The sequence below is a fragment of the Sorex fumeus genome, unplaced genomic scaffold (assembly GCF_029834395.1).
Source record: "Sorex fumeus unplaced genomic scaffold, SorFum_2.1 ptg000061l, whole genome shotgun sequence".
NCBI classification, from domain to species: Eukaryota; Metazoa; Chordata; class Mammalia; order Eulipotyphla; family Soricidae; genus Sorex; species Sorex fumeus.
The window spans coordinates 58,113,256-58,130,898 of NW_026606118.1; the positions used below are offsets into that span (position 1 = coordinate 58,113,256).

At 59.6% G+C, this 17,643-nt stretch overlaps 2 protein-coding genes across 6 annotated transcripts; one reads left to right on the forward strand and one right to left on the reverse strand.

Moving 5' to 3' along the window:
• Window positions 1-1,246: 1,246 nt before the first annotated feature.
• KLHDC3 (kelch domain containing 3) lies at window positions 1,247-15,576 on the reverse strand. Of its 3 annotated transcripts, XM_056126345.1 has the most exons (15): window positions 15,420-15,576; window positions 13,709-13,920; window positions 13,365-13,541; window positions 13,116-13,231; window positions 12,871-12,942; window positions 12,558-12,771; window positions 12,369-12,455; window positions 12,109-12,217; window positions 11,931-12,004; window positions 3,616-3,763; window positions 3,466-3,532; window positions 3,127-3,231; window positions 2,150-2,224; window positions 1,950-2,067; window positions 1,247-1,415 (listed from the first exon to the last, which is right to left on the reverse strand). In XM_056126345.1, exons 2-15 carry the CDS (start codon window positions 13,860-13,862, stop codon window positions 1,276-1,278), a joined length of 1,656 nt encoding a protein of 551 aa, XP_055982320.1. In that variant the 5' UTR covers window positions 13,863-13,920; window positions 15,420-15,576; the 3' UTR covers window positions 1,247-1,275. The 3 variants fall into 3 exon arrangements, with proteins under 3 accessions (XP_055982320.1, XP_055982318.1, XP_055982319.1); XM_056126343.1 differs by lacking the exons at window positions 1,247-1,415; window positions 1,950-2,067; window positions 2,150-2,224; ... (1 more) ...; window positions 3,466-3,532; window positions 3,616-3,763 and adding exons at window positions 9,954-10,316; window positions 11,748-11,826; XM_056126344.1 differs by lacking the exons at window positions 1,247-1,415; window positions 1,950-2,067; window positions 2,150-2,224; ... (1 more) ...; window positions 3,466-3,532; window positions 3,616-3,763 and adding exons at window positions 9,954-10,316; window positions 11,748-11,826 and having other exon boundaries at window positions 13,709-13,942; window positions 15,420-15,535.
• Window positions 15,577-15,827: 251 nt separating this feature from the next.
• MEA1 (male-enhanced antigen 1) lies at window positions 15,828-17,489 on the forward strand. 3 transcript variants are annotated; one of them, XM_056126106.1, is made up of 4 exons: window positions 15,828-15,868; window positions 16,158-16,437; window positions 16,530-16,632; window positions 17,059-17,489. In XM_056126106.1, exons 2-4 carry the CDS (start codon window positions 16,168-16,170, stop codon window positions 17,208-17,210), a joined length of 525 nt encoding a protein of 174 aa, XP_055982081.1. In that variant the 5' UTR covers window positions 15,828-15,868; window positions 16,158-16,167; the 3' UTR covers window positions 17,211-17,489. The 3 variants fall into 3 exon arrangements, with proteins under 3 accessions (XP_055982081.1, XP_055982083.1, XP_055982082.1); XM_056126108.1 differs by having other exon boundaries at window positions 15,829-15,838; XM_056126107.1 differs by lacking the exon at window positions 15,828-15,868 and adding an exon at window positions 15,890-15,981.
• Window positions 17,490-17,643: the final 154 nt, after the last annotated feature.

A 17,643-nucleotide genomic window follows, 5' to 3' on the forward strand; every position in this document is an offset into this window, starting at 1 on the left:
GGGATGCTGGGAATCGAACCCGGGTAGGCTGCGTGCAAGGCAAACGCCCTACCCGCTGTGCTATCGCTCCAGCCCCAGCATACTTCTTTAAAAAAAAATTTTTCCCCCCCTTTTTGGACATGGTAATGCTCAGGGGTCACTCCTGGTGGTGCTTGGGGGACCCTATGGGGGGCCAGGGATTGAGCCTAGGTCGGCCCTCCCCGCACCACCACTGCGGCAAGAAGCGTGCTTCTACCTTTTGCCTCACGTCTGTCATCAGAAATGCGTGCTTCCCTCCCACTCCAGAAACAGCGAGCGACCCGTGCCCTTGCTTCCCATTCTACCCCACCGGTGTCCGAGCTGCTTCGAGGTGTTCGCGTTTCTACCACTGAGTCACAACCCTGCCAGAGACGACAGTCTTCCTACTGTTCTAGAATTTATGACTCGTCTTAGGGTTGTTCAGTTTTTTCTGAGTTTTGTATTGGGGCCACATCTGGCTACGCTCAGGGATTATTCCTGACTCTGCACTCAGTCATCACTCCTGGTGATGCTTGGGGAACCATAGGGGATGCCAGGGATTGAACCTGGGCTGGCCGTGTCCAAAGCAAACGCCCTCCGGCTGTGCTATCACTATCACTCCAGCCCCCCGAGCTGAACCGTTTCCAGCCCTCAACACAGGGGCTTTTGCCTCCGCAGACCTCACCCCCACCTCGCATTCAAAACCAAAAGGAAAGCAGTTCTAAGGTTGGGTCACCCTTCGCTTTACTTTTATTTTCACTTTTTTTCTCTGGGAAAACACCTGGTGGTGCTCAGGGCAACAACTAGTGCTGGGGCTTAATCGTGGGGCTCCTGCACAAAAAGCAAGTGGTCCCGCCCTCTGCATCATCTTCCCAACAGCTCAGAAGACTTGCTGTTGTCTTTGGGTTAAGTAGGAGGGAGTTTCTGATCTGGCTTTCTACAGTGAATGGAGACTCCCACACTCACACAGTGACTTGCTGAAAAAGAGCAATTTTGCACCTCCCCATCCCTCCAAAGCAGAACAACAGGACGAATGACAAGAATGTTCGTGAATTGGCTCCTACATCAGGTCCTGGCCGTGGAAAGCCACTGGCAGACTTCAGGCCGTTCACTGGCCTCCAGGTCGTGCTCGGGGGCCCCTTTCTGGACTAGCACACTTCAAGGCAAGTGCGGAGAACAGAAGGCCACGGTGACCCAGAGGACGGACAGATGGCAGAGTGCCTGATCCTGAGTGGCACACGCCTGGGGCCAGCCAGGCCGCAGAGCTGAGGACAGGCCTTAGCGCTCTTTGTTCAAAGGCAGATGTCGCCGGTCCTTGACTGCATTCCGCCGCCTCTTTCGACTCAAGAAACTCTCGAGCTTCTTGCTGCGTTTCAGCTCCTTGAACTTCTCAGCGAGGACCAACTGGCGCTGCTCGGCTGGAGGAGGGAGAGGGCCCGTCAGCAGGGAAGCCGCGCCCCCACGCCCCTCCCCGGGGCACTCACTCCAGCCCCCTGGGTGGGGCCCTGTCCACGTCCCCCCCCACACCAATGTGAGGATGAGCGAGCGTTGCAGGGGACGGTAGGCGAGAGAAAGGTCCCTCTGCTCAGCAGGGCACTGGGCACCCAGGAATAGTCACGGGCAGCCCCTTTCAACGATCTTTTTTGTTGTTGTTGTTGCTTTGTTGGGTCACACCCGGCGATGCATTGGGGTTACTCCTGGCTCTGCACTCAGGAATCACTCCTGGCCGTGCTCGGGGGACCATATGGGATGCTGGGAATCGAACCCGGGTCGACCGCGTGCAAGGCAAACGCCCTACCCGCTGTGCTATCTCTCCAGCCCCCCTTTCAACGATTTCTACCTTCCTCCACGTTACCACGGGACGGAGTGCCCAGTCTCCCCGAAGAGCTCCCGGCCCCCAACACAGCACCCCCGGGCCCGTTCCCAGTCTGCACAGCTCATTCCCCACTCACATTTCTTCAAGAAAAACGGCCGGTGGCCCTCCTTGGCCTGCGCCCGCCGCTCCTGCTGCAGGGCCAGGCGTAGCTCCTGCTTCCGCTTGCGTTCCTGCTGGGCCAGCTCCTGCTGCTCCTGAGAAGCGAGGGGTGAGGGGCGGCGCTCCAGACCCGCCCTGCCACCCCCCCGCCGCTCCCCCCACGGCCGAGCCCCTCACCATTCGCTGGAGCAGCTGCTGCAGCTTCTCACGCTCCTCCCCGCCGCGCTGCTTCTTCAGCTGCTTCTTCACAAGCTTCACGGTGGGAAACGAAGGGGGCGGTTAACCCTCTGGGACGGCCACGGACGGGGACGGCGCGCCCAGTGCCATTCGGAGAGAGAACGTCCACGCACGTGCCGACTCAGTGACACTGGGCAGTAACGCCGTCCCCTTCCGGCAGGAGGCCAACACAGGGCCTGTACTTTGCGAGAGCCACACCACGAGCACGTCGCCGAGCCGGGACTTAGAGATACCAGGACCAGGCTGGGGCAGGCTAGAGACGGCGCGCAGACCAGTCTGCACGCTCTGAGGGAGGAGGCCTGGGTTCGATGCCTGGAATGCTCAGAATGGGTCCTGGGCGAGGAGCTGGGAGGAACCCTTGAGCACTACCAGTGTGGCCCTAAGACAGCAAACCCACTGAATTAGGGACAGGGGAGACAGAACAGAGGGAAGGGCGCTTGGCCTTGCATGTGGCTAACCTGGGTCTGATACTTGGCACCTCATGTGGTGTCCTCCCACAGGTGGCCCAAGCACAGAACCAAGCATTGGCAGAGTACCAGGTATGGCCCCAACCACCACCACCTCCAAACCCCTCCACCCCCAACCCATTAGGGCCAGGGGATAGCTAGCTCAAAGGACCTGGAGTCCCGGGTTCAATCTTTAGCGCCATGTGGTCCCCCAAGTACAAATGGGACTGACCCCCAAACAGAATACCCCCTGAATATCACCAGGTCACAGCCCTCAAACAAAAACACAGAACTAATTTAGGGACAGTTAAATTGAATTGCCTGCCAGTTTCCTCAGCCACACTTTTTTTTTTTTAAAAAAACTGAATCACCATGAGATACATTCAGCCCCACTTTTTAATCTATGTCCAAGGTTTCTGGGCCCCGGAGCACCGCCCCTCCTGCCCTGGGCGCCAGCATCGGGCAGCACACCTGTTTCTCCTTCGCACGGATGTCGTCAAGGAACTGGTATGTTTTGTCAAACACCTCAGGATTATACTCTCCTGACAGATCATCAAAGCGGGGGTCACGGGCTACCTTTGGAGAGAACAAAGAACTGCTCAGTCATCCTCCACATCAGAGAACTACTCAGTCACCTGCCACATCAGAGAACCGCTCAGTCACCCTCCACCTCAGAGAACTGCTCAGTCACCCTTCACATCAGAAAGCTGCTCAGTCACCCTCACCCTTCACTTCAGAGAACTGCTTGGTCACTCTTTTTCACGTCCGAGAACTGCTCAGTCATCCTTCACGGAGAAAACACCTCCTCACCTTTTTACTGACAGGCACAACCTGACGCAAAAATGGCACCCGCACCTTGGATGACATCTCCAGGGGCCTGTGGAGGCATGAAGGGCGAGGCTGAGAAGATGTCCGTCTTGCTCATGCTCCGTGCCTGAGCAAGCAGGGCCTGTGCCTCACCTGTGCTTGTCTGCCAGGCACACGCCTTGTGCGGGTGGCCTGGAGCCCTGCTTCTTCGTGCCGCTTCCAGACGGCACATGCTGGCCGGCCTTTATGCCCGCTTGCTTCTGCAACTCCAGCAGCTCCTCAAACGACAAGTGCGACGCGTCTGCAGAGTGGGGAAGGGGAGACGCAACTCAGGGTCTCCTACTGCAGCAAGACATCAGGCCCCTCTCACTCGGGTAACTGCCCGTTTCCAGTATTCCTTTGAGACCAGCCACCCGTCTCGCCAGCAGCCTGGCTTGGACTGGGCGATACAACCGTCCAACTTCCTCTCGATTCTAGCTGATTCCTGACATGTCCCCGGAATAAGGCGGGCATGAATATAAGATCAGCAGTGGAACCAGAAAGCCCCCCCCTTTTTCTTTTTCTTTTCTGGGGGTTACACCGGCGATGCACAGGGATTATTCCTGCCTCCACACTCAGGAATTACTCCTGGCAGTGCTCGGGGGACCAGATGGGATGCTGGGAATTGAACCTGGCTTGGTCATGTGCAAGGCAAACGCCTTACCCGCTGTGCTATCGCTCCAGCCCCAAGCCCTTCCTTTTTCACCCTGTCATCACTGGTAGATCTGTTGTTTTTTTTTTTGGGAGATCCTCCAAGCAGCATTCAGGAGATCCAGGGGCAACTCCCAGCGATACTTGTTCCAACTTGTGCGTGTCTAAATGTTCTGGGTTTCCGCCAGCTAGTGCTGGGGCCACCAAGGCCACACCTTGTCCAGGGAACCATATGTGGTGCCAGGGATCGAACCTAGGTTAGCTGCATACAAGGCAAGTATCCTACTCATTTTACTATCGCTCCAGTCCAAGAAATGCCATTCATTTATTTATTTGGGGTGGGGGCATACCCAGCAGTGCTCAGGGCTTACTCCTGGCAGAGATTGGGGGACCACATGGAGTGCCAGGGATGAAACCCTGGATGGTCACTTGCAAGGCAAGCGGACTACCTCCTGTACTATCATCCTGGTCCCCAAGCAACACCATTTTCTTGGGGGAGGAACCCCCCAAAAAGAAAGAGAAAGGGAAAGGAGAGGGAGGGAGAGAAGAGGAAGAAAGTCCCAAAGAACACCATTTTTTTTGTTTTTTTTTTTTTTGCTTTTTGGGTCACATGTGGCAATGCTCAGGGGTTACTCCTGGCTCTGCACTCAGGAGTTACTCCTGGTGGTGCTCAGGGGACCATATGGGATGCTGGGAATCGAACCCGGGTCGGCCGCGTGCAAGGCAAACGCCCTCCCGACTGTGCTATCACTCCAGTCCCTTTTTTCTTTTTTTGGGTTTTGGGCCACCCCAGGCCGTGCTCAGGGCTGACTCCTGGCTCTGTGCTCAGGGATCCCTCTAGGAGGGGCTCAGGGGACCATATGGGATGCTGGGAATCGAACCGGGGTCGGCCGCATGCAAGGCAGACGCCTTACCTGCTGTGCTATCGCTCCAGCCCCAGGAACACCATTTTAAACGACTCCTTCGCAGCTCTCCCAGGCTCTGTCTCCCCTGCCCAGTTTTCACTGCCAGCTTTCTGGTTCACGGCCTTGGCACCTCTGGCACCCTAACTGGTCTTACAATTCCCAAGCTCACTACTCAGCTCCAAGCAATGTGCCCAACTCTGCCCGAGAAGGATCTACAATGCACATCTGGTCGGCACATCAAATTCCAGTTGCTCCCCAACTCCAAGCTCCCCAACGGCTTCTATATGGTTCAAGAAAAAGCCGAAGTCTTTGAATGGATGGAGACACCACCCCCTGGCAGCTGACCTACACCTGCATGGTCTAATTTCACCTACTAACCTCACTCCGCCCAGTCAACCGCCCTCCTAGGACGTTCCTGCCTCAGTTCCTTTGCACTGGAATGTTGTCTTTGGAACATGTCCTCCAAATACTTTGTGCTGGCTCCCTTGCCTGATTCACAACGCACTGTTCAAATGCCACTGAGTCACAGAGGCCACCTTTGAATACCCATTAAGAATTACAACCCCTGGGGCGGAAACCACAGTACAGCAGGGAAGGCCCCTGCCTTGCACGTGACCGACCCAGATCCGATCTCCAGCATCCATGTTGCCGCCCTGCTGTCTCTCCTCTCTCCAACTCTCTTCTCTCTCAGACTCTCCAACTCCAGCCCCTCATGCCTTGATCCCAGCTCTCTGGACCCTTCCGCTCCTACTGGTCTCTCCACCCCTCTACACCTTGCCCTCTGGGCCCATGCTACACCCAGTCTGGTAGCAGAATCAACAGAAGAAAGCCCTTTCTGACTGCCAGCCCAAGGGCAGAAACATCACCCAGGGGTATTCCAAAGCCCTTCCTGACTACCCAAGGACAAAGTATCTCTTAAGATGTTTTTCTCCTTTCCTCAGTTATTTTTGTATGGACACAGTAAGAGACACATTGAGGCTTGTAGGGCAGCTCTCCTGGGAACATCTTGCCACAGACTCAGACTACAGTGCGTGCCCAGGCCAGATTAATCATTCCTAACCCTAGCAGGGTCCGAATCTAGTTATTACTGTTTGGATCATGACAGCATTTGTCCATGATTAAGCTCCTATAGTTAAGCATTAGGCACTTCGGCCAGGCCCATCTCCATGCCAGGGCAGCACATAGCTTACTGCTTGCCCTGGTTCCATCCACTCCCTCGTCGGGACCCTGCTTTTGGGGGTGCTAGGAAGTAAGGGCAGCCGAGGTGTAGGTCGAGAGAACAGATGCCCAGGAGGAAAATATCACTGAGAGTCACGTTACAAAAGCATAGCATATGCTGTCTTCTTGTATCCATACAAAAAGGACTTTGCTCTGAATAAACTAGGCAAAGGACTAGGCAAAGGGAGAAGAGAAAAACAATACTTACAAGTCAACAGAGCACAAAAAAAAGAAGTTACAAATAAACACAGCGGAATGGGAGCACTGTGATGGGAGCAACCCAATAAACCTAAACCACTTGAGGCTATGCAGGAAGGACAAAACAGTGTTATCCTACAGTCCCCCAGCCTACCAGGAGTAAATACTGAGTGCAAAACCAGGAGTAAGCCCTGAGGCACAGTCCGGTGTGTCCCCAAAGCAGCATAACACACACACACACACACACACACACACACACACACACACAATTACCACCCTCAATGGTCGCCACTCCAGGCAAAGCAGGCCTCTGGCTGCCATCACTGGGCCCACTTGGACTGGGAGGCAAAGTCCCTTCCTTCCCGCTAGATCCCAGCAGTCTCCACACCTGACCTGCACCAAGTATTAATGGCCCACACCACAACTTCGGAAGCATCTGGCCGAGTAAGTGGTCACGTGACAGATCTACTCAATAAATGACACGCTTCTTTCTCAGTTATGCCTCCTGTCTTTTGGTGAAGATGGGCAGAGAAGAAAGGGCAACCTCGACAATCCCTCAGCATCTTCCAGTGGGTCTGACTCCAAAGACTCACTGCGGCATTAGCAAGAACGCTAGAAAACCAATGGGGAAGACACACAGAAACCCACCAGGATCAATGAGCGAAATATCACTGGAGACAAACTCCACCAACCCACTCAGTAAATCCTCCAGCAATGACTTTAGTAACCCCAGAATGAGGATGTTGAAGAAACAATGGGGGGCTGGAGCGATAGAGCAGCAGGTAGGGCACTGCCTTACACGGAGCCGACCCGGGTTTGAGCCCCGACATTCGACAGAGTCCCCAGCACTGCCAAGAGTAATTCCTGAGTGCAGATTCAGGAGCAACCCCTGAGCATTGCCGGGTATGGCCCCCAAAATAACAAAACAAGACATCTTGATAGAAGCTCTAAACAGCAGAGTAAGAGCAGCTGAGCAAAAGAACCAAGGAACTCCAAGATGAGAAGGAAACTGCTAAGAAACAAGAAGGTGGAGAAAAAAAAAAAAAGGGGCTGGAGCAATAGCACAGCGGGTAGGGCGTTTGCCTTGCATGCAGCCAGCATGGCCAACACAGGTTCGATTCCCAGCATCCCATATGGTCCCCTGAGCACCGCCAGGAATAACTCCTGAGTGCAGAGCCAGGAGTGACCCCTGTGCATCGCCGGGTGTGACCCAAAAAGCAAACAAAAAAAAAAAAAGAAAAAGAAGGTGGAAAATAGTCTGAAATATGAACATCATACCAGAGGACTATGGGATATGCACAGGGACAATCTAAGAATCACAGGAGTCCCTGAAGAAAAGAAGGCAAGTATGATGAAGAAACAACAGTTGAAAGGAACTTACATACAAAGGACTATAAGCCCATAATACATACAGATCTATTCAACGAAGGGGTATGGTTCAAAAACTCAATGAAATGCACACCTCCCCAAGAACATGATATCCAGCAAGATCACCATTCAGATGAAAAGGACTCTACAGAGGTTCAGGGACAGGCAACGGCTTCGGGAATTTATAACCCTGAAACCAGTTTTGTAAGAAGCACTGAAAGTTTGTCATATGCTTGCCAAGAGGCAGGCTGGGGTGGGGTGGGAGGGAATCTGGGGATACTGGCGGTGGGATTGGGGCTGGAACGTTGTGCGCCTGAGAACAACTGTATTATGATCAACTTTGCAAATCACGTTGTCCTAATAAATTTTTTTTTTCAAAAAGAACCACAGAGATAATAGAACGAGAGAGAGCTATGCATGCTGGAGGTCCAGGTTCAATTCCAAGCACCAAAATCAAACATACAAAAATAATTGGGAATTTGGACCAGAGAAAGTACAGCACTCGCCATGAGGGTGACCTCAGTTCCTATCCCTGGCACTGCATATGCTCTGGGGAACATACCAGGAGTGATCCTTGAGCACAGTCATAAGCCCTGAGCAGGGGCTGGAGCGATAGCACAGCGGGTAGGGCGTTGGCCTTGCACGCGGCCGAGCCGGGTTCGATTCCCAGCATCCCATAGGGTCCCCTGAGCACCGCCAGGAGTAACTCCTGAGTGCATGAACCCCTGAGCATCTCCGGGTGTGACCCCCCCAAAAAAGAAAAAGCCCTGAGCAAAACCAGTGTGGCCCCACCACGCCCTGATGCAAACAATCGAGTCATGATACGGTGACACCAACCCTTTTAAGACATCAAATTGCCCTTGGCTTGTTGCTTTTGGAGCACTCGTGGCGGCGCTCAGGAATCTCTCCTGGCTGACTCTGGGGACCCCGAGGGCGGAAGCGGGGTGGGCGGCGCGGGCGCCCCGAGGGCTGTACCACCGCTGGGCCCCTGACTCAGGCTCGCCCCGGAACGAGGTGCTCGGCTCGCGTCCTTTCCCGTGGTGCCAGGGAGTCGACTCCGGGCTTCAGGCGCGCGAGGCCAAGTGCCCTCGGGGAGCCGCGCAGCCTCGCGGCTCCCGTCAAGCCGCCGGCCGGCCGGCCGGGGGGCGCGGCGGGCAGACCCCCGCCCCTGCCCCGGCGCCGGCCGCGCGGCCCAGACCCCCGCGGCGCCCGCCCTCGCTCCCTCGGACTCGCGCGCCCCGTGCCCATACCCTCGTCCGTCCGCAGCTCCGGGAGCCCGTCGCCGCCCCCGCGGCCGCTCACGCCGCGCGCAGACGCGGCGGCCGCCCCCACGCGACCACCCGCTCTCGGCATCGGGTCGCACGAAGCCCCTTCCGCCCGGCGGCCCCGCCCCTTCCGGCGCCGCGCCCCGCCCCTTCCGGCGCCCCAGCGGGCGGGCGGGGCCGGGCGCTGCCGGCGCCAGTGCGGGACCCGTCCAAGGGGCGCGGGGCTCCGCGCGAGAGAAACCGGGCTCGAGCCATGGGTCACACTTGGTTCCGAGTCCATACTTTTATTATTTTTAAGACATTTTATTTCAGGAGGGGGAGAACTGGGGCCACACCCGGCAATGGTCCTGGGGATACACCGGGGTCACCGCATGCAAAGCAAGGGCCTGAACCTCTGTGCTCTCTCCGGTACCCCGTGCTTACTTGAGGGGGTGCCGCGCACCGAACCCTGGGCTTCATTGGGGCCGATTGGGAGAACTGGGGATGGCAAAGGCAAGCTGGGTGCCCCGGATCTCCTGCCATCCCCGTGGTGGTATTGCGCGAAAACAGACAACAATGCATTGGGGTTTTTGACTCATTTTTATAAAATCCGGGCTGCTGAGCGCTTCAGAGTACAGCAGCAGCTCCAGGAAGGGTGAAATTATCTGCTGGTCCTGCCTCCCGGGTCAGGGAGAAGGTGGTTTCATGCCAACAGCTGTTAACTCCTCTCAGCTCCCAATCATGTCTCATGGCTCAAGCAGGGGGGTGGGGGGATGGGAGGGGAGCAGGGGTGAGGGAAGCTCCCGGGACTCTGACGCTGCAGGCTTCTCCCCTCTTCCCCTTTCTCTTCGTTTCCCGGCGGGGCCCTGGCTGGCTTGGGGCAGAGCAAGAAGCCCAGGAGCAGTTAGAGGGAGGTGGATAGGACAGAGCACCAAGGGGAAGGGGCCCTCGGCCCAAGGGGGAGGGACCTAACCCTCCCCCCTACAGCTCCCCAACTGAGTTCACAGCACGGAAAAAAAAAGAAGAAAAGAAAAAACACCTCTAGTCCAACAACTCCACGTGGAGGTATATCAAGTCCAGGGTCCAAGGGGACAGGCAGGTGAGAGGGGCAGGGGACAGCGAAGATGACGGCAGGCTCAGGAGGGGCGGCGGCGACATTTCCTCCTACCCATGGGAGGACACGATGGGGCGACTGATATTGCTGTTGGTGGTCATGGCATTCAGCTCCCACCTGGAAGGGCCAGAACGACAGGTCGACGACGGAACCAGGAGCATCTGCCCTCAAACCCAGAAGTGCTGTGACAAGGATTCTGAGCCCACTGGTTCCATCAGCTCCCTGAAGCTCAACCACCCGGAGCCGCCTCTCCTGGCTAGGAGCAGCTTTTGCTGAGTCAGGTCTCACCCACGCTGGTCATCCCCCACCCACTCCTCCAGCTCCACCTACAAGCTCGTGTGGACTTCCTGTTTATTCCTGAATGCACTCTTGTTCCGAACACCTGGAGGAAAGCATCTGTGTACCTACAGCCTACCTCTCCTCCTCCGCTTGGTTTCAACTAAGCAACTGCACCTCCTCAGCTTACCAAGAACGTGGATTTTGCTCCCAGTTACCACTCCAATCACCCCCTACACCCCATTTTCTTCTTGGCGAGCTAAGAGACAGAACACATGTATGAGGACTCCTATGTACAAGGCAAATGCTTCTATTGCTAAGCTGTACCTCCAGCCCTCAATTCCTCATGGTTTGTGTTTGTTTTGCTTTTGGGCTTGCGGACCACACCCGCCTATGCTCAGGGGTCACTCCAGGTGGGCTTGGGGGACCACGTCAAATCTTGGTCAGCCGCATGCAAGGCAAGCACGGTACCTGCTGTACTACCTCTTCGAAGTCCCCATCCTTGTAAGAATGTGATCGAGCTCTCCTGAGGCCTTAACCCCCTCAGCCCATGCGAAAATTAAATCCCTCTCGTTTTGAAAATTTTTTCTTCCTACAAAGACCAGATATCTCCTTATGCCAAGACCCTCACTACGTCACACTTGGTCCTTCAGGAGCTTTCACATGTGTCAATCTTGGGCCAGTCTGTGATCCTCCAGTACAACCTTGTACGTTCTTTGTTTTGGGGCCACATCGGCAACGCTCAGGGCTGACTCCTGGCAAGGCAAGCACCCTACCCACTGTACTATGGCTCTGGCACACACATTCTATCACCAAATACTGAACACACAGATCTTCAGCAACCAAGAATTAAGTGGAGGCAAGTGTGGTAGAATGACCCAGAAGGGCACAGTAAGACTCGTAACTAGCTTTCAGTGTTTCACTTGGGCCTAAGAAGAGAGTTCAAAGGGAAGGAGTGAGGAAGGCCTGCCTTTAATCCTGGAACTAATGTGATCCAGAGGGCACTAAACTTGTATCACCTTGCTGCGAGTCCCAACATTCTCTCTGCATGTTGACACCAGTCAACATACAGGCTCTGGTTTCAGGAAGTGCAGATACCCTTGCTCTGAAAAGCAGATTTTCTTCTTCATGTAATTTACCCAGCTAACAGTTTCCTCTCACCCACTACATCTCCAGTAGAACAAAACTTTCTATCTCCTCCAAACTAAGGCCAAGCTAATCAGGTCAGGGCTGTGCTACCAACCAAACCCTCCTTCCAACCACTCACGCTACCTGATGTCATGGGGCAAACAGGACTGGTCCAGGTTATACTGAATCACCGCCAGTTTGCACAGAGTCTTCAGACTAGGGCCTGTGAAGGAGAAGTGGGGGGGGAGGGAAATGAGTTTCAAGTCGTCCTGAATGTCGCCACCCAGAGACAGGGACCCCGATGGCTTTGGGAAGAACCATACTCACTAAAGTCCAAAATGTGTAAGTCCGAATGATCTATGAGGTCAAACTCATCTCCCAGGCCCTCCTCGGGAGATGGACTGTAGAGACGGAGGCAGAGGAGGTAAGACCACCTGAAAGACCCTTCCTCTCGTTCCCTCCCCTGCGGGTCCCAGACCTGGCTCCCTCCCTCTTTCCCCTGTACCTGGTACCCCCAAAGAGGACAATCTTGTCACCAACAATACAGCAGCACTGGCGTCGACGGGGACAGGGCCCCTTCCCCTTCGGTTCAATCTTTTTCCAGGTAAAAGATACTGAAAAGAAGTTGATACGGTGATTTAACAGCTACCTAATCCGGAGAGCCTCTCTGCCGTCCATGCAGCACCTACTCAAACTTAATTCTTTTCTTCTTCTCCCCCAAATGGCCCATTAGTCCCCCCCACCCCCGAAGACAGTGCTCTTTACCGGGGTTAAATTTCCAGAGATCGTGGAAGTGACGGTTCAGCCTTGCGTTATAGCCGCCAAAAATGTACAGCTCCCCGTTGTAGCCGACTGAAGGAAGAGAGGAACGAATGTGAGGGGTGGGAGAAGGGGGAGGCGGCGGCGGAGGGAGAGGAGGAAGGGGCACGCGGGAGACACCCCACGGACGCTTACAGGCCGAGTGGCTCCGGCGGCCCTCCGGCAGCACTAGCGTGTGCGGACAGTCCAGCCAGGCCTCGGTCTTGGTGTCAAAGACTCGGATGCGGTTGCAGTAGATCTCATTGTTGGAATGGAAGGGCCCAAAGCGGTCAGCGCGGCCCCCGAAGACATACATGTGGTTGCCCAGCATGGTGGCGGAGTGGAAGTCCCGCCAGCGCGCAGGGTTGCCCTGCACAGGAGACAGACGAGGGAGAAGGAGGGGGTCAGGGTGGCATCTGGGCTCGATGAGCTTCTCTGAGTGTTGGGGAGAAGGAAGAAGCGAGCAAACCTTGGTACAGATGAGGGTCCAGGTCATGGTGCTGGTATCCAGCTTGTGAATGTCATTGGAAAAGCAGTCCGCCTGTGCGGGCGGGAGGGGAAGGAAGTGAAGGGAGGAGGAATACCGAGGGCAGCACTGACCGCCCGGCTTTCGGCCCTTCCATCGCTCGCTCCCTTGGGTCCACAGCAGAGCCTCGAGTTCCACCCCACCCCGCGTCCCTCCCTCTCTTTCTACAAGGTTCGCCCCAGACTTACCAGCTGCTCATAGCCCCCAAAAATGTACATGATCTTGCCCAGGACACAAGCCGAGTGCCCGTCCCGGGCTCCAGGAACTGTTCCTGACACTCGGGGCGTGGACCATTTGTGAGTATCTGGACACGAGAGAATGGCCGATCAGCAACCTTTGACACTTCTTCCTACTCTCTGGGGCGCCCTTTCCCCAGGGCTGTTGGCGGCTCCCCTCCCCCACCCCCAACCGGGATGCTCTGGGAGACCCATACTCACTGACGTCAAAGGCGTAGAGCACATTGCACGCGCCTTCAGTATCGTTCCGCCCACCCCAAAGGAAGACCGTGTCATCAACCAGGACGGTCGAGTGTCCATAGCGCATGTAGGGTACCACGGGAGCCTGCCCGCGGACGGCAGGCCTCACTGGGGGCAGCTTTGTCCAACGCAAGGACACTGTGGGCATAGCAAGGCTCAGCCCAGGGGTCCTCCCTCCAGGCTGCCCACCGCCCCCCAAGCCAGATCTCCGTTCCGCATGCTCCCCCCCACCCAACCTCCCCCCTCCACCGCCCCTCTGGCTGCAGGAACCCCCTCCCTCCCACCTGTGGACAGCCACGAGGTACCTGCATTGAAGATGTGCACGTCAATCTGCCGCAGTGTCTCATAGTCCTCTCCTGAGCAGTAACCACCGAAGGAGTAGACCCGGTGTCCCACGGCCACGGCGGCATGGTTCACCCTGCGGGGCCCGCCCTCCAGGTGCACTGTCCACCGTAACATCCCCTGGCCACTGGTCACAGCAACATGCCCCCCCGGCACGGCCTGCTGCCTCTGCTACCTGCACACAGAAGGGCCGCGGGCTCCTCAGAGAACGCACGGGCGAGGCTCAGCGGGACTCTGGCAGGGCTGAGCCGGCCCCTCCCAGTGTCACCCTGGGGGCCCTCCCACGGCTCAGGTGGCTGGCCTGCCCTAGGGGAGCTCCGGAGGTCAGGAAGCCGGGGCTGGCTGGCAGGCTGCAGCAGCGTGGGGTGGGGCCTCTCTGACCTGAAAGCCAGCTCAGAACCAGAACGTGCTGATCAGGGACTCAAGGTGGGCGCCCCCGGGTCCCTTTGTCTGTTTCCCCCCTTGAGCCCCTCTGCAGCCCAGGAGTGTGCTCCTGTCCGCCTCGGCTCGGCTCTGCCTGTCCCACCTCTCGAAGAATTCCCTGTGCTCTTTAAGAGGAGGGCAGGGATCTCAAAATACTCCAGCGCTATTAATAACCAGCCGCAGACGGTCCATTGAAAGCTGGCACCCGTGCAGAGAGGCTCGGCTCTCGGGGCAGACCAGCGCAGGCTGGATGCCATCTAGGTCAGGGACCCTCCGGGCACCACGGGGGGGGGGGGGGGGGGATGGGGTGGGAGAGCTAAGCCCCTCACTGGAAGGCCTCTGCAAGCTGAGCGGAGGTGGGGGGGGGGCCACCAGGGTCAGTCGGGGGCGCTCCAGGGCACCGCGAGCTCCTTTGACAGTTGCGCCTGGGGGGCTGCCAGGCCCAGGAACTCCAGCAGGAAGGTCCGTGCGGGCTCCGCTCCCGACACCTGACACCGGGACACCGAGCCGGGAAGCCGCGCAGACGAAACCGTGTTGGGGCGGGTGAGGGGCTCCGGGCACCGACAAGCAAAGGGCCGCCCCCTTGGAGAGGACTGAGGAGGGGTCGCGCGGGAGGTGCGGGCAAACCTCACCGTCCGCGGCCACGCACCTGCCGCCGGGTCCGGCTGGGTCATCTGTGCCCGGCCACCCTGGTCCGGCCGGGTGGAACCTCGGGCCGGGAGGAGACGCCGGGAGGGACGCGCGCTGGGGAGGGGGAGCAGCAGGCGCTGTCAGCGGGGCCGACCCCGCGCCGCCCCCCGGCCGGCGCCGAGACCACGTGGGCGCGCGCCCCCGCCCGCGCCCGCCGCTCCATCACTGCCGCAGTCGCGGCGGCGGCTCCCGGGGCCATCTTCCGCCCCCAGCCCCAGCCCCAGCCCCAGCCCCGGGGCGGCGGTGCCCGGGGGGGACGCGCCGGAGGGCGCGGTCGCTCGCGCCCCGGCAGGCGAGCTGCAGCGTCACCCGGCCCGCGGCGGCAGGCCGGCCCCCGCCCGCTCCCGCCGGTCAGCGCCCGCCCGCCGCCGCCGCCCCCGCTCCCCCGCAGCCCGGCCCGCCGCGGGGGCCCGACCCCGGCCCCGCCGCCCAGCCCCCGCCGGGCCCCTCCCCACCCCCACCGCATCGCTCGCCCGGGCCCCTCCCCCACGGCTTGACGCTCGGCCCGGGGCGCCCCCAGACCCTCGGCTTTCCCGCGCCCTCCGGCCCGCCTCGGACTACCTGCCAGGCCGGGCCGGGGCGGGGCCGCGGGTCCTCGCGCTGCCTGCAGCCTCGAACCCGTTGCGCGCCAACCGACGACTCCAGGGTCCAACGAGATAAACACAGCTCGGCTGGGTGCTTCCGGCGGCCGCCGTCTGCGCACGCGCAGCCGGGCCCCGGGCCGCGGCGCCTGCCGGGACTTGTAGTCCGCGGCGGGAAAGGGGCGGGGCGGGGCGGGGCGGGGCGGAGGGCGCCCGCGGGGGGCGGTTCCTCTCGGACGGCCGGGTAGTCCCCGGGGCGCATGCGCGGCTCTGCGTCCCGCGTCGCCCTTCGTTACGGGGCCGCGGGGCGGAGCGCGGCGCTGGCGCCTGCCCCTCCCGGGCGGGGGCGGGGCCGGCCGCGGCTGCTGCCCACGGCCCCGCCGCCGGCCGGAAGTGGAGGTGCGGGCTGCGGCCGCGGGCTCGGAGCGGGTGAGGCGCGCGGGGCGCCGGCTCCGAGACTCGGCGGGGGGCGCTGGGGGACGCCGCCGCCGCCGCGGCCACTCGACGGGAGCCCCCGGGGGTCTGGAGGGCGCTCGTCGGCGGTACAGGGGGCCCCTCGGCTGCCCCGGCCTGGCGCCCCGGACTCGCGGGAGGACGCGGGAAGGGACGCCCGGGCGGGGCCGCGGCGCCGGCGCTCGGTGCCAGGCGGGTGACCCCACGGCGCGGAGGGCCCGCTGCGCCCCCACCCACCCCGGGCCCCGCCTCCCGGTTCTTGCAGCCCTGCCCGGATGGCAGCAGCGGTCCTGGCGGGAGACACCATGGGCCCCGAGCGCATCTTCCCCGGCCAGAGCGAGGAGCTGGAGCCGCAGCAGGGCCCCGCCGAGGGCACGGGGGACTGGAGCGGGGAGGAGCCCGAGGAAGAGCCGGAGGACCCGGGCTCCGGGCCCGCGGGCTACTCGTACCAGCCCCTGAACCAGGACCCCGAGCCCGAGGAGGTGGAGCTGGGCCCCGTGGGGGATGGAGAGGATGCGGCCGCCGACATCCAGGATCGGATCCAGGTCTGGGGGGGGGGGGGGTCCCCGGAGCGGGCGAGGGGGGAGCGGGGACCCGCGCCCGCGCGGGCCCTCAACTGCCCCTTGTGGCCCCACAGGCCTTGGGGCTGCACTTGCCAGACCCGCCGTTAGAGAGCGAGGACGAGGAGGAGGCGGGCGCCGCGGCCCTGAGCAGCCACAGCTCTATCCCCATGGACCCAGGTAGGCGCCCGCCCGGCCTCTCCGTGGGGTCGCGGTGGAGGAAGGGGCCCGCCACAGCCGCCAGGGCCCCAGGGGAACGCCAGGGCTTTCGGAAACGGTCATTCTTTTAAGCCCTAAGAGTTTGCACACTGAGGCCAGAGCCACAGTTCAGCCTTGCATGCAGCCACCCCGGGTTTGGCAGTCCCTGTGGTCCCCCGAGCCCGCCAGGAGTAAGCCCAGAGCACCATCTGGTGTGCACCACCCCAAACAACAACAGAAAAAAAAAACCCCAGAAAACCAGGAGAAATGCAACCGGGTGAAATGCTGCCTGGGGTGACCCAGACTAAGAAGATGGACTTGGCATTCAGGGCACTGGGTTAATTCAGGCAGGGGTGGGCGCTTGGTCCCTGTTCCGGCTCCCTAACCCGACTCTGGCTGTGATTTCAGAGCACGTAGAGCTGGTGAAAAGGACGATGGCTGGAGTAAGCCTGCCTGCACCCGGGGTTCCTGCCTGGGCCCGGGAGATCTCAGATGCTCAGTGGGAAGATGTGGTACAGAAGGCCCTCCAAGCCCGGCAGGCCTCCCCGGCCTGGAAGTGAGGCCTCACCCCCCTGCCCCCACACTCCGGAGAGCTGCCTTAGCTCCTGGCACTCCGGGCCAGAGCCAGCACGGGACTGAACACGCCCCCGGTTACCGCCTCCGTCTCATCCTCCTCGGCCCCCTGCCACGGAAAGGCAAAGTCAGACTTCTTAGAGACCCACTTTATTCGGTTCTGTACATATGGGGACACCGGCCCACGCCCAGCCCACCTCAGCATGTATCACTCTGTGGAGAATAAAGCCCCCCATGTACACAGCCGGGAGCTGCCCGTGCCCCTCGGCCTGGGTCTGTCTCTCCGGTCCCTTGCCGCCCTGCTCTGTGGTGTCAGGAGGGACCTTGGGGCCTGCCCCGCATTGGCTCAGAATGAACTGGCGCCGTGGGGAGCCACCCTGGGCTCTGCGTCCTGCTTCTGTCCTCCTGGGAACCAACAGC